Consider the following 22,635-nt stretch of genomic DNA (forward strand, 5'->3'; position numbering starts at 1 on the left):
TAATGTTTCAGGTAATAGTGGCATTAAATTAAGAAGCAGAATAAACGGTCATCAGCGTTTTGGTGACTGTATATGTTTTATACCCAGTATCTTCTTGTGAAACTGGAAATCTCTTGACTGTGCAAGTCTAAGGCTTTTGTTCAGTGGTATTAGAGGGAATTTTGGTAGCATAAAAGAAGAGGAAATAATTACTAGCAGGAGTTCTTGTGGAACGCATACCTGTAATAGTTAAAGGGAAAGCTGCTGAAATTTATTCTGACAATTGCAGATACAGCACTGGAGGAGTCATTTGAATTATTCATTCTGCAACAAGGAAACATCCCACTTGTCTTCTCTTTAGAAATGAAATCTCAGTCTGATTTAAAATATAGTTTTATGGGTTGCTTTCCTTTAATTTAAGGTAATTTTGCCATTTCAAGACTTCTATTATAATTATCCTTGAATGTAGATTTTTAAAGAAGATTATTCTGATTTCTAAAAAAAAAGGATAAACTGATTTTTTTACATGAACTGCTACTTGTAGAGTAAGTTTAATGAAATTCAGCTTGCTTTCATAAATAATGCAGTACTTGCATTTGATTAGGTGAAGCCTGGAGGAATTTCTACCTAATCAGATGCATAGCAAGAAGGATATTGCCTGCAGACTGTTACCATTATCAGTGGTGGTGGCAAGGAAAATACAGCTCCGTGTGTGCCCAGGTAGATGGCTTTGTTTCTCAAGAGAAGTTGCAGGACAAGCTGTATATGGTCCAACAGCTGATTCCTCGCATCTCAGATTGTCCTGACAGTTTGTAAAACAAAGTCTGGATTCTGACTGTATCATTGTTATGGTATGAAGCAATTCCAGGTTAAATAGAGACCTCCTTGTCCTGGTAATGTGTTTCTAGCCCTTCTAAGAAATGAATACATGCAGGGAAGAGACAATGTTTGCATTAGAGAGCTTACGATCAAAATAATCAAAGTAGATATCAGGAATCGTTGAGAGCAATTCCAAAAGTCTTGAAAATCAGCACAAACCTCCTGATAACTTAAAAATGAGAAAAGTACATGTGCCTCCATCCATTACAGCAACAGACCACATACAGCAAAAAGCAAGCAGGTTTGGAAATGGCGTATCTGCAAGTTTTGCAGAAACGTTTTGATAGTTCTTGAGTAAATGTTGCTTTAATTACTAACTCATGGTCGAGTTTTATGTATTTCTTTAAATCCAGCCACAAGACTTTGTTCTGCTCTGTTTTTATTCCCAGGGAGCTGTTATTGCAGCAGTGGGTGTGCCTGAACAGAGGGTAGTTTGAATAGGGCCATTAGTCCTTTATTTAACATCCTTATTAAGAAATAAAAGAATAGTCTGGTCCCCATTCTCTAACCCTGAGGCCATCTGTCATAAACTGAGCTGTAAGTATTCAGTAAGTAGTTTGTATCCTCTGAGAGACAGTGGGCAAGTCCAAGATGGCTTTTGGGTCCTAACCCTGATGTGGGCTTAGGGCTGGACAGCTCCTGGAGACTATATGAGGGTGGTGTGAAACTGCTAGGCATCATTTCAACAGTATAAACCCAAAGAGGGCAGGTTTAGGTTAGATATTAGGAAGAAATTCTTTACTGTGAGAGTGGTGAGGCACTGGAACAGGTTGCTGATAGAAGCTGTGGATGCCCCATTCCTGGAAGTGTTAAAGGTCAGGTTGGATGGGGCTTTGAACAACCTCGTCGAATGGAAGGTGTCCCCACCCATAGTGGATGGGGGTTGGAATAGATGGTCTTTAAGGTCCCTTATATCACAAACCATTCTATGATTCAATGATTCTGTAACAGCATGGGTGGTCATGGGCTCAGACTCTGATTCTGGTTACTTTAGCAGAGGCCATGCTCTCTTAGGACCTGCTTATGCTTTCTGCTAAACTCGGTTCAGTGGCAGCTTGCTCTACCACTATAATAAAGTAATATTCCAAATAAAATATTTGGACAGAAAAAAAAGAACTGAACCCTAATGGCAAAGCCCAACACCACTGCCTTACCTTGCTGTGTTCAGATGTTTCTCTTAATGTTGTTCAGATATGTAAAATTGCAAATGTCATAAGTTCTTCAGGCCAGATAATAAGCAGATTTAAGCTGACAATTTGTGCTAGTTGAGGTTCTGGGTTTTCAGTTGTATTTCTTGGAAAGGGCAATGAGTTGTAATGAATAAATGTAAAACACAAGAAATAATGTGGGAAACGTGTTTGCATCCTATGATTTGCTGGTGAGAGGTTTTAGCACTGAACTCAGAAGTGTATTTATGGAGCTGCTGGTCAGGACTGTGCAATTTAAAGGTGAAATCAGTTCTCTTTTTTAATCTCGAGTTTTCATTCCACTCCAAATTGGTGCAAGCAAATCTCCTGAGCCTAAAATGCCATGGGAGCACTAAAGGCCAAGAACAGAATTAATTTCTGAAAGTTTGAGAGCAAAACCATCAGGTTTAGGGCTGTAAAATGTTAAATCTGTTTCTGACTTTCCAAGGATTGTCTGAAATACTTTTGCCCACTCATAAGTCAAGTAACTTCATGTCAGATATTAGAGCTGTTTTATGTGTGAGTACTGACAGAAGTAGTGCACAGCTTTTATCATAGCCAACTGTTAAAAAAGCCTCAAAAATATAACTCCCAGACCTTTTTCTTGGTCCAAAATGATGTTAAAAAATCCATGGGAAAAATGGGAAACAAAACTGAGGCCTTGGTCATTTGCTGTAAGACATTCTTTGCTCAAGGTTCTGATCAAGGTATCACACAGAGCTGCATCCCAAGTGCTGAAGGGCAAGCAGGCTTGGTCCTTTCCTTTCCTCCCCTGCTATTGCCATGGGAAGCATGCTCCAGCTTCAGCTGGGGAGACTTAGCCTTGATGACCAATGGATTTTAGGGGCCAAGGTTAAGGCTCAACACTACATGCTCATCACTGTCTTGTCTTTTGCTGCTGCTTCTCCAAGGTGCAGGAAACCTCACATCCCAAAATGCATCAGGCCCACTGGGTAGCTCCAGTGCTGGAAAGTGATGCTGTTTCCATGTCAGCTGCAGTCTCACCAGAAATGTCCTACTCTTTGCTACTCTGTGGCAAGATCAGTTAGGGATTTCTTCAGTAGTCACTCGAGCAGCAAATGCAGGTAGCGTGGGTGAATGGGGGCACTGGGCAATGCACCCAAGGGCTTGCACCAGGAGAAGTGGTTACTTCTGAGAGACAGGATGCTCATCTGTATGGGAAGGACGTTGACAGTCTGCATTCATTAATTACTGTGAGTAGTGATTACCATGTTTGTCTTTTGTTACCGTAACAGGCCAAGTTATAAAAAACACATGGGGCTCTATCCCTCAGCGATCTTTCCTCAAGTATGTGGCTTTGCAATCCTTGTCTGCTAGGCTTGGTGATGTGTGGAAAAAGGACTTTGTGCTCTTTTCTTGCACTTAATTGTAGGAAGCATCCTGGGTTTGTTACTGGTGCATGTCCATTTCTCCCAGAGTTCCCTCGAATGTTCCCAGCTTCACCCCCAAATAAGACCTTGCCAAAATCACTTATGTGCTGTGGAGCGAAAATGTGACTGATACAAATGTTGCAGCAGTGTATAAAATGCTAAATTATTCATGGTACTTAAGCACAGAAAATCCCAGGGCTGAACTGACAAAGTGAAAAACTCCAGGCAAAAAAAAATCCCTCACCATGGAAGGTCTGGGATTGAAAACAGTTGCAAACTTTAGAGTCAGGCTATATTATAGAATCTTAATCCCATCTTCCTTTAAATGCCCCTCCTCATGCTGTACCTTGTGCTGTTATAGCCAACTGCTTTTAATGTCATTATCCACATCACTTTCCCGTGAACAGGGACCGAAGGCAAGAAACATCAGATGACTTGTCCTCATCCGAAATAAAAAGTCTGCAGTGGCAGCAGGATTTGTGACTAGGTCTTGTTGAACTCAAGACCTGACCACCTTAACGTGCTTCCTCCCTATCACAAATGAAATGGACATCTGGAAGAGTTCTGTGGGATTTCACACCAGAGCATCGGACCTTCTCTCCCAGTTTCCCAGGGATCTTTGTGGAATATCATGAGAAATTTATTTCTTTATTGTAATAAGCCTTAGTTTTCACCTATCTATCATACAAAGAGTCCAAAGTGATCTTGCCCTGGATCACTTTCACCACTGGAGTGAAAATTGGTCTTTTTGATGAAAGACCAATATTAATGTAGGAGCACAACTGTGAGAATTTAAGCTGCTGAATGGACCACGATGTTCTGCTTAATTCAAAGAGTGTTTTAACAGAGATGCATTGGGCCCAATATGTAATCTTACAACTGAAACGGGCAGATGTAAAGATCAACAGGTCAGATAAAAGGAGAACTGTGCTGAACCAAACGCTACAGGAAGCTTAGAGAATTCAGATTCTTTTGTCACTTTGCTTGGTCCTGAAAGCTTTGTTCAAGAGCTGATTTCAGGTTTCCATTTGCACTTTATTATCACTTTTATTGTGAAAAAATAATTTAAAAACCCCCAACAAATCAATTTAAACAGAGTTCTGTTGGCTTCTGTATATGTCAAAACATATTTCCACTGGAAACATTTTTTGACAAAGCAGTTCTTGCTTGTTTCAAAAACATTTTGAATAAAAGCATTTGGGCTGCTTTAGTCACTTTGCCTTTTACTTAGAAGGTGAAATAAGCTTTCAAAGCTGCTCAGTGTTCCCTTTTGCCCTGGAGATACATAGGAACTGTAGGAGAAGATCTGATTTGCAATCTCTTTGGGAGTTGAAAAGGTTCCTCAGGATCTCATCCAACCTGCAGCAAATGAAGGGAAAACAGGGTTTTCTAGCAGACATCTTTCCCTTTGCCAAGTGCCGAACAGCAGTGGTGGCAGCATCAGTGAGCTCGGCTTTATTTGTCAATTAATGAGCACCTGTAACTTGATATTTTTTCATTTTTCCTAGACTGTACCCTCGTCACGCAAGTGCTCTCAACAACTTGGGGACGTTGACCAAAGATGTGGTGGAGGCAAAGGACTACTACAGACGGGCCCTTCAGTTAAACCCTCAGCACAATCGAGCTCTCTTCAATCTTGGCAACCTACTCAAGTAAGTTGACTGCAGAACTGGCACCAATAAAATTCACATTCCCTCTACACACATCACCAAAGTAGTTTTTGCTGCCAACTCGTGAAGGAATGGTGGTATTTCTTATTGATGGCCAAAAGTGCCAGCACATAGCTGAGGCTTAGTCTGGGTATCCTTATGCTATCTGCCACATCCCTTCAGGTACTGGTCACGAGTGTCCTTCAGTGGTAGGGAATTCACTTGTTCCAAATCAGGCATCAAAAATGAGTTGCCTAAACCCAAACAGTCACCTGAGATTCCCATCTTTGTTGAGACGTGCAAGCCTTTCCAGTGGAGGAAGTTCTATTGTTCAAAGACAGGCATCAGATGCAGAGATAATAAATAACACAGATCCAACAAATCCCTGTCTGCAAGTTCCCACTTCTCCTCATTAGCTGCATGGAAGGTTGTTTAGGCATAAGCACCTAACACTGAGATGCTCAGAGCAGCAGAAGGTTCATTCTGTTGCACAGTGTGTCTGCATTTGAGGGCAAGGCTGGTTTGTATCCCTGCACAGTTACTCTGCTGAGCAAGAAAACAAGTTAATTAGAGCATTATTTCACTCATTGTTATTTAGAGTGTCAGCCATTAGCAAGGAGAATAGACAGCCATAATCATGCAAGTTCATTTGACTAACCATACCTAAAGACTGAACTTAAAGCAGTACAAGAAGCCAGTGTAAGAAAATCTGCTAAGGTTTCAATGGAAAAAAGTAAAATATCTCTATTTAGCAGCAGCAAAATGGTCCTTGTTTTTGTGAGGATATTGTATTATTTGCTGACAGAACTGCAGAAACTACAGCAGTAAAACTACATTTTTGCTGATATAAATGCCCTTATTTTGCTTATAATAGGCCTCTAATAGATCTTTTAGGGCAGACTGGGCTTTGTGCTGGTTAAACCATGACAGGCTTTAGCGTTGGACCGGTTTTAAGGTGTTATTAAAACTTACTTGGTCTTTCTGGTTCTAAAATGTTGCTTTGACTGAGATTTTGTATAAGGATATTAAGTGGGTTGCTGAAGTTATGCCTGGTGTATTCAGTAGTGAAGAAATTATCAGAATAATATTACAAGTAAACAATCTTAAATAGAAAATAGGAAAGTGCTTTACTGGAAATAGAAGGAAGGAAAATAATAGAGTCTTAATACAAGAGAAATGAAAGGTCTTTGTATTATTCATCAGATTTGGTTGATTGAAATTAATCTTAGGTGGCAATGGTGTTTAAAAATACATGTTGTCCTTTTAATCCATCATGTTTGCCTTAGTTATTATTCTCTGTTATGTTTTTTTAATATAAAATATTAATACAAAAGAATGTAAGACAGAAGAAGCACCAGGACATCCCATGTCAGTTATGCTTAAATGTGGACTGCCAATGGGCTCTTATGACCCAGCAGATGGGTAAAAACTGGATTTGTTGCACTGGAAAAGCACAAAAGAGACATGTGGGGAAAATCTCTTAGAATTGCTGTTTGTTTTCTGTGCAATATGTCATGTGTTTTTCCCAATGTGATGGTTAAGATGTTGTGTGTCCTGTTGGATTGTATGTGCTCTGCATCCTTCTGTGGTGCCGTATTTTGCAGTATGTTAAACGTGTGTCATGCTTGTGCTAAACTTGCCGAAAGAACGTGCTCAGGTTCCACCTGCCCTATTCCCACATCCATTTGCTCCCATTTTCTGAACTTTCTTTAGGCTTCCAGTGTCCAGCACATCTGGACAAAGCAATAGTATTAATTATAGTGGAAACTGGGTGCCCTCATCTCCCTATTCAGCTTCAAAAAACCTGCAGAAAATAGGTCGAGCTCACGGTGGAGGGATTAGCACGTATGTAAAGCAGATCCTGTGTGGGCAGATCCATATGATTGTCTCCCCTAAAATGGTAGCCCAAATCTTTCCTAGATCATCCATCAGCTTGACAGAGAGCATCAGCCATGCTGCAGAATGAGGTGACTTATGAGATGACCAGACAGGTACAAGGCAGAGATTTCAAGTTCCTCCTTCCTACAACTTTGTCTTTATTTATATTTTTTACCTTGGTCTCCAAATTATCCTTTCATATATATGTATATCTATATATATATGTAGCAAGCAGTATTCTGCAGACACTAAATGCTAGTATAATCTAGGTAAGAAATGAAATAAAATGAAAATCTGCAGAATATTACAGACAGATATTACTTTCTGGCTGTGTTATGAGATGTTATGAAGAGTGTTTTGATTTTTAAAACATATGTCAGAGAGAAGATAAATAGTCAAGCCATAAAAGCATTTTCTGCCCTCTTTGCAGAGGCTTCAGTCCATAGTACAGCTCAGGAAGAGCCAGATCTGCAACACTTAAGGCATGTCCAGTAATAGCACTGCTTGTGCTGGGACATGTAATCAAACTTCTGGCATAGGGAATTCCCACTTGAATTCTGCTGAGTTCCTTATACCCACCCTTGCTCATAGCGTGGAAATCTGATGGCAGATATTAGATTTCAGCTCCTCTGGAGTACCAAGAAAGGGGAACCTACAGGATTTTGGAAGGATGGGTATGTTATTCCCATGTGGGAAACTGCCTTTCATTATTCCATGTAAATAAAGCCATTTAAGTATCCATTGCTTTTGCTTTAAACTTAAGGAAAAAACTGTTTTGATGACAACAGGGTAGAATTTTTAAGTTATTTTCTGTGGAAGTCCTAGATGAAAAAGGATGTTTCCATTTTCTGTTTGCACATAATGAAGACAGCTATGTGCCAGAAGATGAATGTTCTCAGGAAGCATTGCAGGGTAATGGCTGAATAAGCCTCTGGTTTTGTTTACATATCCTAAAATAAAGTTGCGTGTCATCATTTTCTTGCCTTATATAAATATTAGAGAGTAGATAATTAAACAATGCCAACAGATTTCTTACTTAAAATAGACCCGAAAGATGGACTATCTAAAAGTGAGAAATCTCTTTGCTTTCATGGTCTGTGATCAGTGACATAGAGCAGCCTGATGCTTTCTTGTGTTTTGAATATTTAACTCCCCTATATAAATTCAGTTCTGCTGGGATACAGATAAATATCATTCAAAATACCTCACAAACTTATGGCCTGTGGATTATTCTGTAAAGGGACAAGAAATAAAATATCATGAACATTTGAAGTAAATATTTATCTCAGCTTTCTGTTGCAGGAAGAATGGACAAGAACTTATTGGCAGTACTGAATCAATCCATTACCTAAAGCACTGCAATATTCAGTACACTATTTCTTATGAAGAAAAGCCTCAGAACTCTTACGTGCTTCGAGAGCGTTATGGCTTCATTTTCAAGGGGAAAGCGAAATGCCTAGAAACAATCTCCACTGAATCTTGAGTTTGCTCAAAGGACTGATTCTCTTCTGAATGTAGAGTAATACACAACTTGTCCTGAGTGTGTGTTGTGATTTAGTCCAAGTTTAGCAAACCCATCTATTCTGAGGAGGGAGCACTGTCTGCCCTCTCTGATACAGGCTTCTGGATGTATGTGAAAGTGCTGACACAGATCTGTGTAACTGTCGGAGGATGCTGAAAAACATCAGATAGATATTACATGTATTGAGATTTAAGGTATTTTAGCTAGTGAAATGGTCCTTCCTTTCATTCAGAGAAGCAAACCAAGTGATAATGTTCAGTGGTACTGCATCTGGCTTTCTGGATTGTCTGTAGTTAGCATAGTCTGTGTGGCATGAAGTACTGTAGTTTTCTGCCAGTATCACATACTCATTGTAGCCTGTTGTTTAAAAAAACCCACAAATTCTGGGAGTCAAATTTACAATAGATTAAAAAATAACTTAGATTGGAACAGCTCTTTGGAGGTCATTTGGAGATCAAACCAGCTGCTCAGAGCGAGTCTGATTGGATCAGGTTGCTCAGGGCTGTGTCCAGCTGAGTCTTGAACACTTCCAAGGACAGAGATGCCTGAATTCCTCCATGCAACCTGTTCTAGTGTTTGACCGTCCCTGGGGTGAAAAATAGTTTTTCTTCTATCTAAGAATGTCCCATGTGTCTTTTGCCTCTTCTTCTGTCACTGTGTACCTCTGAGAAGAGTTTGGCTCTGGCTTCTCTGTATCATTTGACCTGGGAGTTGCCAGCAGCACTGAAGTCACCCCTGACCCTTCTCTTCTCTTCTCTGGGCTGCACAGACATAGCTTGCTCAACCTGTCCTCAACGCTCTAAACTTCTTTAGTAGCCCTCTGGCAGGCTTTCTCCAGTAACTCCATGCCTTTCTTGCACTGGGTAGCCCAACTCTGGACAGATGTTGCTTCAGATGTTGTCCCACAGGTATCATATAAAGTGGTAGGATCACTGCCCACTGTTGGCTTTCTTTGCCATAGAGAGTATTTTGCTGGCCCATGGTCAACTTGTTTTGCAACAGGACCCCATGGTCAGGGACACCTTCCACTAGACCAGTTTGCTGAGGATCCCATCCAACATGGCCTTGAACATTTCCAGGGATAGGGCATCCTCAGCTTCTCTGGAAACCTAATCCAGTGCCTCACCACCCTCACAGTGAGGAATTTCTTTCTAATATCCAATCTAAACCTACTCTCTTTCAGTTTAAAGCCATTCCCCTTGTCCTGGCACTACATGTCCTTGTAAAAATTTGTTCAGAACGGTTGCAAAGTCCTCTAGAGCAGCTAGCTTCTGTTGTTCTCTGTTGCAAATGAAATTTGCTCCAGTGCTAACAGGCCTGTGCATCGTCAGACTTTGGCAGGGTGGTTCAACCTGGTGCTTCTCCAGCTGTGGGACACTTGCAAAAATATGGAAGAGATGGCCCAATGGAAAGAGCTGTTCCTTGCTCTCATCTTGATCATGCTGATTGTAGAGGGGAGCTTGAGTAGAAGAGGGAGTCCAGAGAGTGCATTATAAAGCAAGCTAATTGTGGTAAAAATTGGATTAAGTGATCACAGTTGAATTTGTTCTTCTCTCCATCACAGTGAAGGTATACATTACCTAGGTAATCCCGCTCCAGATTCCCCAGTTTATGATAAATTAGTGAATTGGACTGTTCTTCCAATGCTTTGTGCTCTCCCAAATTGCAGGAGATTTATATAAGTGATGGCCTTGATCCTGCAAAGTGTTGGCCTTGATCCAGGAAAGCACTTCAACTAGTAATTAATTTTCAACTTGCATACATAAAAGTTAAGTACATGTTTAAGTGCTTGGCCAGAGCACTTGGTATTTTGCAGGCCTAAGCCCTCTGAGAAACTTCTGGATCTGCTTTTTTTAATGTAATTCAGTCTGTCACATAAAAAGATGCCGTAATCTTTCCCTCTTTACCCCCACTTTAAGGAGACAAACATTGTTCTTGGATCAAATGGAGAAAAAAAAGAGGCCATTTGGAAAAAAAAAAGAGTAATTAAGAGGGCTGCCCCATGGTCAGAGTGCATGCTTGTGGTTAATGGGAACTTCTGCTGCTGCTGAGTGGATCACTTAATCCTTTTATTTCTGTAGCTGGCATTTCCTAGGGTTTTTTGCCAAACATCACTACCTTTATAAAAGAGTCATCTGTTTTTGATTTATAAAAATGTGTCATGAAACTCCAGCCAAGGGATCCAAAAGTTTCATAAGTTGACAAGCTAGCTAGTCTTTAATTAGTGTAGGAGAAAAGTGGTTCTTTATTTGTTTTTGCTTCATTCGTGTAATTTATATGGAACACCACTGGAAGAAGAAAAAGACTAGCACAACTGGTTTTACTTAGCTCAATTCACAAGCAAAATATTCTTTCAGTTACACAACTAGAAAGGGAAAAAATCTGCAAAGCCACATATGTTATCAGCTGAAATTTGCACCTTATAAACAAGATCTGGTTACTTGACCATGTCCCTCAGATGAAATCTAAGGCCAAAGCAGCAAGGTGTTCACATATTTTCTTTTCCCCAGAGCCCTTTGTTTCTTTTTGTAAGCCCTGCTATTCATATTCTTTGTACACCCCGCACAAGGAAAATGTTGTTTCAGTCCAGCTAAACATCCTTAGATTCTCATTTTTCAAAGGAGAGAAATACAGAGTGATATTGGAGAAATTGTAGCTCAAATAAATAAACATCCTAAGATTTTTGTTAGGGAAACCATTTCCATTTTCCATGGCAATAAATGCAGAGCAGTGCTGGGAAAAAAAACAGGCTCATCAGTGTCTCTCAACTATCTCTGTTTAGAATATTTACGATCTGAAGAGCAGACTCCTCTAGCCTAATGATTGACTTGCTAAAGAATTTAGAGATCCCAGGCAATTTAACATAGAGACATTTTAATTTCAAAGCTTTAATTTAACAAAGTCACAAACTGATCTATAACAGTACTTATTGTCTAGGAACATGCAGAGACTCTGCAGGGTTTTTTTGAAGGAAGTGAAGTGTTGTGGTGTCTCCAACCTACTGGTGTGAGAGCGGAGTTGTTGAGAGCAAATGTCGTGTTTCCAGGTCACAGTACTTCCATCCTCTTGGCACCCTCCCTTCAGATGCTTATATACATTGATTAATTAAAGCCTGTGTCCTCCAACCCCTTGGGAATAACACATGGAAACAGCAGTGGGCTGAGGAGATGCTGGGTATGCACACTGAGGAGAGGAGGCATGAGTCAGTCATTTAGTCTTTGTTGGAAAGGTCAAGCTGGGGACTTCCACATCTCTTTAAAGTAGTTATTCAGTGGGATAACTAAATATGTGCTTACAGGAATATTCCTTTCTGTTTTTTTCCCCCTTCTCTGTCCTGCAGGTCCCAAGGGAAGAAGGAGGAAGCTGTAATCTTACTGCGGGACTCCATTAAATACGGCCCGGAGTTTGCCGATGCTTACTCAAGCTTGGCCTCTCTGCTGGCTGAACAGGTAACAGGCATCACTCGAGCTCTCATGCCTTCTGTGCATGTGTATGCACTGCTGCCACAGCCACAGCACCTCCTGCACATCCCAGTGGAGCACCCTAGCACACAAGTGGTGGCAGGTCCACGGCTCTCTGCAGAGAGCTCCCAGGCTGCTTTACGGATGGCCTTTTCAGGATGGGAGGCAACTCATTCGCAGTGAGTAATTACACCCACACGGTGTGGCTCTGAATTAAATCACTGCTGAAGTTGTGAGTAAATCCCCTCTCTGCAGCTCCCGGTGTCTACGGGCAAAGTCTTAATCCATTGCACCTTGGATGTTGTGACAGCGGGATAAGCGAGCGCTTCCCCCTCAGACACACACGCCTCCATAGATAACCTTGAGATTGCATAATAAATCACTTGAGAGCTGGGAAATGTCAGAAACCAGTTGGCCTCTGCAGCCCGAATTCTGCCCCTTGCATGCACCCATCAGGATACAGCCCTTAATTACCGTGGTAGATGATCACATGTAGGGAGTGGGAAGGTTTGCTGGCTTTATGTCGCTCTTAATGAGCAGCTGTTCAATATTTTATTTAACCTCATTGTTCATGTGCCTCCAGGCCTTATTTACTGTGCGTGGCCCAGGCTGAGCTCTGGAGGCAGGATTACTCATTTCCTTTCAGGCTTGTTCCCCACACTCATTACTTGGGCTCTCCCTACTCTCTGTGGTTAGGTAATTTTATTTCTTCAACTTCCCTGTGAGGTGAAATATAGTCCCCACAGAGGAAAAGAGAAGTTGAGGCACAAAATCCTTGAGTTCAGAAGAAGCCATGAAGCATGGGTGCCCACGCTGAGACCACCAAGCCCTGCTTTTCTCCACACTTGCAGCAGATGAGGGATGCTGTGCTTTGGGCATTGCGCCCATGGGCTGTGGCCACAACCAGTGGGCAACAAGGGCAGGTGACAAGGTCCCCCTAACTGCACAGCTCCAGCACACCTGTGCAAACCTTTTGGAAACTGATTTTTTTTCTCCTTCAATTTTCAGATCTAACTGTTCCATAGCATGGGGTGCCAAAGCTTTCTTAAAAGATTGCCAAATGTAAATACAGACAGAGCAAAACAGTACCATCTTTTGCTGTTTTCCGTTAATCTGGTTAGTGAAATCTGCTCTCTGTAAGGGAAGTGTATAAATTTCAGTGGAGGTCTTGTTGTGGTTTAGCCTTCTTTCTCTGCAAAACTCACCTATGATATATGTGGGTTACTGAAAGATATTTTATTTTCCCTCTTAAGTGAATTCCAAATATTATCAGTATTATCTGCATGGATCTAGAAATACAGTGCATGAATTGAAAGATGAGCCTTGTTGAATGGGAACCGTGTTTTGAATAAGCCAATCAATGTCTATACTTGTCTCCTGCAAGTATAGGAAATGAGTCCTCTGCAGTAATACCTGGTTTTAATATTAATTGAAATTATTAATTAGAACCATCGATTGTACGGTCAGCAGAGCAATAAAACTGTTATAGAGTCCTGAGACCTTCTGCCCAAAGCAAGTGCCATTAGTAAGTCCAGCAATTATTCATCTCTCTTACATATAGATTGTTCATCCTCTTGTGACTTGAGTAAGTGGTAGGGAAAAAAGATAGTACAATATCCTCAGAAAACAGTAATTTTCTGCAGACTTTTAACATCTTCTCATGTTCAGCCACAGCAAAATACTACCTGAGTGTGCACCTCCTGCCTTGCACACCCATCCTAGTGTGTGTAGGTTCTGCCCTACAAATGTATGCTGCTGCCTGTGGCTGTGAGCTGCAGAGTCTTACCCTCCAGGCAGAAGTTTTGGCATCCTCAGCCCAGAAGATAATGACAGAGCCCATTTTTCAGTTTTTGGTTTTCCTCTTTGCTCAAGCAGTAGTGTTGAAAATAGCTAAAAGTTACAAACCTGGGTTTTTTTGTCTACTTGTGACACAGAGCCTGTCTGACAGCTGCAGGGGTATCTGTGAAATAGTGCTGGGATTGCCTTAGTTGGTCCCACACAGCACATTCCCCATCGTAAAGGAGAGGAATCTGAAATAGGGCTTTATGGTTCGTTTCCTTCTACACCTGTAAAGAATGCTGCAAAGAGGAATGTCCTGTGTGCCAGAGAATTAACCTGTAACTTGATGTAATTGCCCTCTGCTCTCCTTGGTTGCTGATTCTGAAGGCAGAGCTGACACGGAAGAACAACTGCTGCATTGTATAAAAGAGTTTGGCTTTTTGTGCCTTTTATAAATGCTTCCCTTCTGACTGCTCTTTCTGCTGGGAATCGTAACTCAGTTGCAACATATTCTGGTTTTCCTTATTTTCCATGATCACTGCAGTGGTGCTGATAACAGAAATCAAACTTTTGCTGGTTGTTTTCACAACGCTCCTGTGACACTGGCTCTTCAGGATTTACTCTGATGCGCTTGAACAGCACCTTAGTCCCAGCGCTTGCAGTTCCATCCACCATTTCGTGCTACTTGGTGGCTCTTTTTAGGTCCTGGTTTCAACTGATTTTCTGTGTGTTGCGTAGAAAAAGAAACTTTTTAACCCAGAGGAGAGCCTACTCAGTCATAACCATAGACTGCAAAACTGAGCTGTATGAAAACCAGACTTAAAACCCTGGAGCTCAACTGAAAGATTCTCATATGCATAATTTTTTTAGTATCATAAAAATCTCATACATTTTATAAGACAATCTTCTGAGTTTCGTGAGGTTGATGAATGTTTCATGAAGGTCTGGGAGTGGAATTATTAAGTGTTAATGAGAATCAAGCCTTGATGAACTTAGAGCATTTCTCCTAAGAAGACGAGAGGTTGTGAGGGGGGAAAGCTCTGGCACAAGAAGCTGGTTCCACCCTTCCCACTTTCTGACTGTGCTTAACGCAAACAGTTTGTGAGAGAAATCATCCCAGACTGGGCACGGAGCCCGAGGCGTGCAGGGTCAGGATGTTAGGTGCCAAAAAAGCAACGCAACCGTGCTAAAAGTGCTCAATATTGGTGAATGTGAATGTTCTGACATGGAACACTGCTAATCCGGTTTAACACAGCCCTTCCTTGCGGGTTTATGATCAGTAAATAAAATGAACAGACTGACATACGTGCACCCAAAGCCTCATTCCTTGGCTGAAAATTAAAATCAGAGGAAAAGAAACGAATTCATAAATTCTGGAAAATATGCTCAAAAAATTGCTCTTCGTTTTAGTTGATTCTGACGATCATTACACTTTTCCTGACTCCGCAGGATAGTGTTGTCAAAGTCATATCAGTATATCCAAAATATCCAAACTTAAACACTTTTTAAAAACATTATTCTGTGCTTTATTTTGCACTATCTTTTTTGCTGGCTGACCTTTATCATGTAAATGTGAAAGGACTTAACTGTGGCAAGCTGTGTGATTCTGTGATCAAGTCATACTCTTCCTATATTCTTCCAATTAATTCCAGCTCTCCAGTTCTGAAATAGGAGGTGAGAAAAGAGTCCTCACATTAAGCAGCTACAGAGCCAAAAGTTCCTGTCAGGTATACTCTTTAAATTCAGAGAAAGCCCAGGAGGCTCTGCTATTTGCAGGACTTGAAGAGAGTCTATAGCTGGGAATAGACCAACCAAACTCATATTTTGGTGTGAATTCAGCTCCTGAGCAGGAATTCTGCACTGGGAGCTCCAGGCCCTCCTCAGCAGAGGCCTGGTTGGCTGATTTTACTTGGGAGCATCATCAGTGAGACTGTGGAGTTTGTTGCTGTAGGGCTGTACTGCTCTGTGGAAGGGGAAGAATTGAAAAAAGCATCTTTGGTGCTGGAGGCTTGCCTGCCACCCCTCTGCACTGTGCTTGTCTCTGCTGCTCACAGCCTCCTTCCATAAATACACCTGACAGCAAAGCTCTGATGTTAGGGGGAAAGGAAGACTGCAGTAATCTGTTTTAGAGAGCATGCAGGCAGTGGGCACGCACTGTCTGACTGGGGGGAAATGGAAACCTTATTAAGTTGCTGTTTGATCCAAACAAGACACTCTATTTTTGTTTCAGGACCGGGCTACCTGTAGCTCAGGCTAGATAGAGGCCAACCAGTGGGATGCTTTCTGGAGATGGGGTGTTCCCAAAGAAAGATGTGTATTTTCTAGAAATGCTCAGCACCAACAAACCTCCTTGAAATCTGTGCAAAATGTAAGGGCTCGGTGCATCTGGGAATCAGCAAGGTGGCATGTCCCATGAATCCCAGTGAACTACACCTCACACACTGACAAGGCTTCATTTTAGACTGAATCTGTCAGATTTTCCTCACTCTTTCATTGTCCTCCACCCTTCTCCATCTTCCTTTATTCCCCTGTACTTGCTCCCTGCCCCCCAGCTATCCCACACACACCCCAAGCTTTCATTCCTTGTATCTTCCCCACTGCTTAGGGAATGAACAGCAGAGCTCCTGAGGGGAAAAGTTAGCCCAGTGAGATGCTCATTAAACAAATAAATCAAAATACATCACCTCCCAGATGACAGATATTCCTTAACAGAACAAACACAACCCCCGGCTCTGTGTTTTCCCTGGCTGGGTATGTGCCCAGTTGGGGGGCTCACTGATGTTGCACAGGAGCCACCTTTTCACAGGTACCTACAATTGCAAAGGTAGGGAGGAATGCTGTCTGCATTGCTCTGGGGTACCAGACAGCAGCTATATCACACCCATGCCATGGGGTAAAATTTTTGGCCTCCTAGAAGGTGGGTTGGGCTGGTGGCCCGAGCTCCCTGTGCAGCGAGGGACTTGTCACAGACTGCAGGTATGCAGCAAATGGTGCTGACAACCTTTCTGCCCTGACTAAGAAATCTCCTTCTCTTTTAAGGAACGGCTTAAGGAAGCAGAGGAGGTCTATAAGGCTGGCATAGAGAATTGTCCGGAGAGCTCCGATCTGCATAACAACTACGGGGTTTTCTTGGTTGATACAGGTAAGTGAGAAGGAGCAAGCTCTCTGCCTTCTTTGCTTTGATTTATTTTATTAAGCAGTACACATCCAAAAGGGTGTCAAAAGCTTCCAAAGTAATAGATGTGCCTCCACAGTAGCTTGGAAATATGTATCCCTGTGCTGCTGAGATGGCACAGGAGAGTGAAATTTGTAATCAGAGCAGGCAGTGTGTGGCAGTGGCATCCAGCCTGGCTGTTTCCTTCAGTGTTTCTCACCGTCTTCGCATAGGCACTTGTCCTCTTCAGTGAGAGCTGGGCAGCACCCTGACAATATTGCCTTTTCTCCAGGAAGGCATGGCCACATCAAACCAAAGCACAGGCACACAAATGGATCATTACAGCCTTTGGAGCACGTGCAGTCCTACTTGGTGACGAAGCAGCTCTTTGACTGTAAGGGTTGAGTGCCTATAAAAACGAACATGGCTTTTAAACAACAATCATCTGTGAAAACAAAACCTTATATACTGTGGGGTGAATTGATTTTTCAAGAGCTCTATAATGGCATCCTTCATTTTCTGGGCTCCTGGTTCCCTTCCAACTTCCTTTGCGCTTTATGGCATTCACATAACACCAACAAAAATATCACTGTACTTGCCACCTTTTATTGACAGATTTATAAGCAAGGGCAAGTTTGACAAATGACTAGTGAAAACGGACTACTGTCTCACTTTGGTCCCTGCAGAGCAGAACCAGGACTCAGTGAAGAAATAGCATAGGCTTAAAGTGTGTGTGGTTGCTACCCATTCTGTCCCTTTCACACTGTGTCCAGCTCCAGTGGTGCTTGGGAAGAAAGGGTGATGGTGTCTGTCAGTCTTCAGCAGGCTGTTCTGCCTCTGAGCTGATGCTTAGCCATCGCTCTCCTTTAGTACTACTGTGAAACAAATACAGAACCAAAATGAGTATTCATAAGCAAAAAAGGCATCATGGCATTAGGGACAGAGGTTGAGGTTCTGAATTTGCTCCCTGGCAAAATTCAAGCTTGCAAATAATAAAAATTCCTGAGTAATTTCACTCTGATGTTGTACTCATCTTTGCTTGCCAACCCCGATAAATTGTCTCATTCCTGCCAAAAATTGTGGTTCAAATGCAGTGCAGAGCACTTTCGGTTTTTTGCACTTGTGTACTCTGCCAAAGTCAAAACTAACATTTCCTGGTTTACTCCTACGCTTCCCTACACACAAACAAACAACAGGGAAAAAAAAAATCCCACTGACTTTTCGTACTTCAGGCATGATGTGTCAATAACCCTCCTAGAGACGTGACAAGGCATGAAGGAAGTGGCTGGTAGTGAGCCTGTCACAGGCTGCGCTCTTCCCCAGCGGCACAGGGAGATGCTGTGAAGCACCACACCAATTAACTTGCAGGGTTTTGTGCAACAAGCCTCCAGCAAGTGTCAGCTCTGGGGAGCCACAGCTCTAGACAGCTCTGCAGTGGTCACAGACACTCGATGTGTCTCCCTTAACGATGTGCATTACCCCTGTGTGTCGAGCAGACCGAGGTGTGTGCCCAGCTGCTTCCCAGGGTATTTTGTAGATATAATTTTCAGAAACATCTGCCTGCTCAGTGGTGGGGAAAGATTGAGGCTGCTGCTGGGTGTTTTCAAAAAGTCATACCTTGAACGGTACGTTGTCAGCCTTGGGTGAATCTTAAGCACTTCTAAATCTCCCCACAGATGTTCCTCCTCTCTCCTGTAAAGAAGATGCTGAGAAATGTCCATGTGACTTTCAAGTTGCATAGATGGTCTCAGAAAAAACAAACTAGACCTGAAAAGCTATGAAAATAAAATCCTCAGAGCAGCATATGTACAGTGCCCCAACATGCACAGGCTGTTTTCGAGGTCTGCTTTCCAGCTAGAAATGGAATTAAATACATTGGGAAGTGATTTGGTTTAAAAAAAAAAAAAAGCCAACACTCAAAGACTTTGTTTGTGGACAAAGCTCCAGTATTGGTTTCCATCAGGAGATTACCTGGTCTGGAGTTTGTAAACCAATTAAATGAGCCCTGGGGTTAAATGCATTGCTGAAATGCTGAAACATTATACTTTTACCATTATTTAGCTAAATACAAATATGATACTAAAACCAGAACTTTAGGCTTTGGGCTAGTGGTCTCTCACCTTTCTTTTTGTGTTGTATTTTGCTGTGGTGCTCAGTGATGTCATGGGCTGCAGGACCCTGCGCCGGTAGACGTTTTCACACAGCGAAGCAGTGCCACCCAATGGCTCCTCTGCAGCACAGAGATGGTGCCTGTGTGCTCCAAAATAGGCACCTGGCCACCTCTGGTCTGGGATTTATTGCCCCGAGGTGGGAATTAGCTGGTCACCGGCAGCTACTCCCATTCTTGTTGAGCAATGCACAGAGGCTGAGCTGGAGCTCAGAGTAACACAGCAGAGGTGGAGGGAATAGTGTCTGTTTGGAAAGAGCTGAAACCATTTGCTGCTCTGGTCATGGTGTGGGAAATGCTGGGTGGCTTGTTCTCTCTTCTCTGCTGCCTCTCTCCAGTAGGCCTGGTAGAAGAATTCTCTACCAGGAGATGGGCCATGTGCCCCAGCCCCTTCTCTGGGGTGGGCTCTGTCCTTAGCACAGTGGGTATGTCCCCCCATGCAGCATGGTCAGAGGGTGCTTTCAGTCAGGAGTCATCTTCTGGTGACCGTACCCTCGACTTGCAAAACTGCATCCCTAGAAAATCTGTTTCTCGGGATCATCTCTGAATATTGCAGTCTAAATCTTAGTTTGGACAGCAGTTTTTCTTACACTTTGTTTCCAAAGGCTGAGGCAGGATTTCTTTCTCAAAATGTTTCCCATGCACAGAGCAACAGGTGAATGAAAACCCAGAGCATTACTGTGTGCTGAATTAGTGACAGGATTTTTCTGATGCACCAGTTTAATAGCTGTTCCCCTCCCCAGGGTCTCCCGAGCGAGCCATGTCCCACTACAGGCAGGCCATCCGCCTGAGCCCCGCTCACCACGTGGCCATGGTGAACCTGGGCAGGCTTCACCGCTCCCTGGGGCAGAACAAAGAGGCTGAAGTGTGGTACAAACGGTAAGGATTTGGGATGGGAGACAGAGGTTCTCCTCCTGTCCCCGTACAGCTGTCTCTGCTAAAGAGTTTCTGATACATGAATCTATCAGTGCATGTTTGAGGTTTCCTCTCTTCATTCTCTTATCTGTTTGATACTAGATTTGGCTATTTTTGAGGAGTGCTTGGAGAGGCAGCACGGCCTCTTCCCAGCAGTGTGCCAGCAGGCAGGCTCTGACTCCCAGTATGCAGCAAAGTGGGCTGAGTGGGGGGGGTTGTCTCCTTTTTGTCATATAGATTTATGCTCCCAGTCCCCAGGTTCCACCACCATCTGCCATCCCCACCCTTGCTGCATGCTCGTGTGCACTTCAGAGATGGCCCTTTCCCCTTCTCAGGTGGCCAGAGGGATTGCTGCTGTGTCCCTTCCCGGGACCTTAAATTTGTCCTTCCCAGGTTGGGATGAGCTGGGTGCAGAGCTTCACTGCTCCATCCCAGCACAAGGACAAGCACATCCCTCGCTCGTCCACTTTGATCCCCACAGCACCTGGAAGCATCTCTTTTTCCCAAATTCCAGGGCCCTGAAGGTATCCCGGAAGGCTGAAATCCTGTCCCCGCTGGGAGCTCTGTATTACAACACGGGGCGTTATGAGGAAGCGCTGCAGGTTTACAGAGAGGCCGCATCGCTGCAGCCCTCGAACAGAGAGATCCGACTGGCACTGGTGAGTGCAGGGCCAGAGCGGGGCCACAAAAGGGGAGCACCAGCCACTGGGTGCAGCATCGTGTATTAGCTGAGTTGAGCTTTTTAAGGTCGTAATCCTTTATAACGTGTCTCCGTAGGCTCAGGTTTTAGCAATGATGGGGCGGACCAAGGAAGCCGAAAAGATGACGAACCATATACTCAGTGAGGACGTGGAGTGTCTGGAGTGCTACCGCCTTCTGTCAGCCATCTACAGCAAGCAGGAGCACTATGCCAAGGTACCATGGCTATGGGGTACCCTCGGCCTGAAGGGACTTGCACACTGAGAGGTTGAATTTTACACTGCATCTCTCCAGAGACATCTTATTGCACATCCAGTAGATTATATTTTCACTAAAACCTTCTGTGTGTCTTTGTACTGGCACTGAGGCTAAGCAGTGTAGCTTTCCTATTGCTTACAGCTCCTGCTGCTGTGAGCCCCACTGCCCATCAGCCCCAGGCATATAAAACACTCATTTCCACACATGTGTTAATGATATGGGGCAAACAAGGGAAGGAGGAAGAAGACTCTTGTGCTGGGAATCCTCAGTGGTGAGGAGAGAATGAGAAGTGGAAAGGCACTGAATATGGTAATGCATTGTCTTCTTGCTTTTTCACAGGCACTTGAAGCTATAGAAAAAGCGCTTCAGCTAAAACCAAAGGATCCAAAAGTCATATCAGAGCTTTTTTTCACGAAAGGAAATCAGCTCAGAGAACAGAACCTCCTTGACAAGGCTTTCGAGGTATGACTGCTCTAAGACCTATGGATAGTTTTGTTAGAGACAGCTCATTGCATTTAATACTCACTGGTACCTACACCCTGTCTGTTGACTGTAGGAACACAAAGTTCATCACTGGTACAGGGAAAGCTATGGGGCAGCTAACTTTGCCAGACTTAATTGCAGATTTTTTCCTCATTTCTGTATGGAAATAGAGGTCCCTGCTCTGGGAGGGGTAAGTACAGAGTAGTGGTGGGGTTATGGAGGAGCCTTTTCTCATTGATCAGATCCCTGATCCATCCAACCCCAAGCCCCTCTTGCTGTCTATGGCCAGCTCCATGTGACTTAACTGGAAGCTTGGGGACCTGTGAGTATCCACCATGTTGTTAAATCTCATCTTATTAAGATGAGAGATGGGCTTTAACTGTGGAACAGGAAGCTTGGTAGCTCAGAAATTATGTTAGCGTTAAACAATAGTACCTTCCACTGTCTAGGGGAAGGTGTCCCTGCCCATGGCAGGGGAACTGGAACTAGATGATCTTTAACATTCCTTCCAAGCTAAACCATTCTATTATTCAGAGAATATTATTAGGACAGTTCTGAAATAGTCTCAGTGTCCTAGAGATGTTTAGTCCTCGTTTGAATCCCTTCCTCTTGAGACACTGTAAAAACAGGACTGTTTGACAGTGTCCAGAAGGTCCTTGTTGCTTCCTCTCCCACAATGGCAGAAGCAATGGCACTGCCCTCAGGTCCTTGTGAAACCTCCACACAAGTGGCTGTACTGTAGCCTGCTGCCAGCTCCAAATTAAAGCCTTGCAGATAAAGAGCAACCACATGGCTTGTGTTTGGCAGGCACTGTGGTTGTCATTGCCCAAGGAAATGACCCTGATGTGCAGGGGACCCTAGTGTGGTGCTGGGGGCAGGGAGAGAGCAGCAGGTACAGCTCCTCACACAGTGCTGTTGGCAGGAAAAACCCATGAGATGAACTCAGCCGTGAAGCAGTAAATTATATTCCCTCTGCTGTAAAGAAACTGAAATTCAGTTTGTGCATTTTATATGAGAAGAATTTGAAATTACATTTTAAATGGCTTCAGGAGAGGAAACTTTGTTTCTCTTTTCCCTCCAGCACTGGTTTTGTTTGAAGAGTCAGACTCTTAACCTAAAAATGTTTCATGTTTATGTAGAGCTATAAACGGGCTGTGGAGCTCAACCCAGACCAAGCACAGGCCTGGATGAATATGGGGGGCATCGAGCACATCAAGGTATGACAATTTTGCTT

At 43.2% G+C, this 22,635-nt stretch overlaps 1 protein-coding gene across 2 annotated transcripts in view; it reads left to right on the plus strand.

Annotated features, from left to right (window-relative positions):
* Positions 1-22,635, plus strand: part of TMTC1 (transmembrane O-mannosyltransferase targeting cadherins 1) — a 143,607-nt gene that overhangs the window by 115,898 nt on the left and 5,074 nt on the right. For both annotated transcript variants that reach the window (XM_050325442.1, XM_050325443.1), the window contains exons 12-19: positions 4,945-5,088; positions 11,826-11,934; positions 16,765-16,867; positions 19,790-19,925; positions 20,476-20,620; positions 20,739-20,876; positions 21,258-21,380; positions 22,541-22,618. In XM_050325442.1, coding sequence (XP_050181399.1) covers positions 4,945-5,088; positions 11,826-11,934; positions 16,765-16,867; positions 19,790-19,925; positions 20,476-20,620; positions 20,739-20,876; positions 21,258-21,380; positions 22,541-22,618 — 976 coding nt within the window. The remainder of the gene's footprint in view (positions 1-4,944; positions 5,089-11,825; positions 11,935-16,764; positions 16,868-19,789; positions 19,926-20,475; positions 20,621-20,738; positions 20,877-21,257; positions 21,381-22,540; positions 22,619-22,635) is intronic.

The sequence above is a fragment of the Myiozetetes cayanensis genome, unplaced genomic scaffold (assembly GCF_022539395.1).
Source record: "Myiozetetes cayanensis isolate MyiCay16 unplaced genomic scaffold, myiCay2020 scf3, whole genome shotgun sequence".
Lineage (NCBI taxonomy): Eukaryota > Metazoa > Chordata > Aves > Passeriformes > Tyrannidae > Myiozetetes > Myiozetetes cayanensis.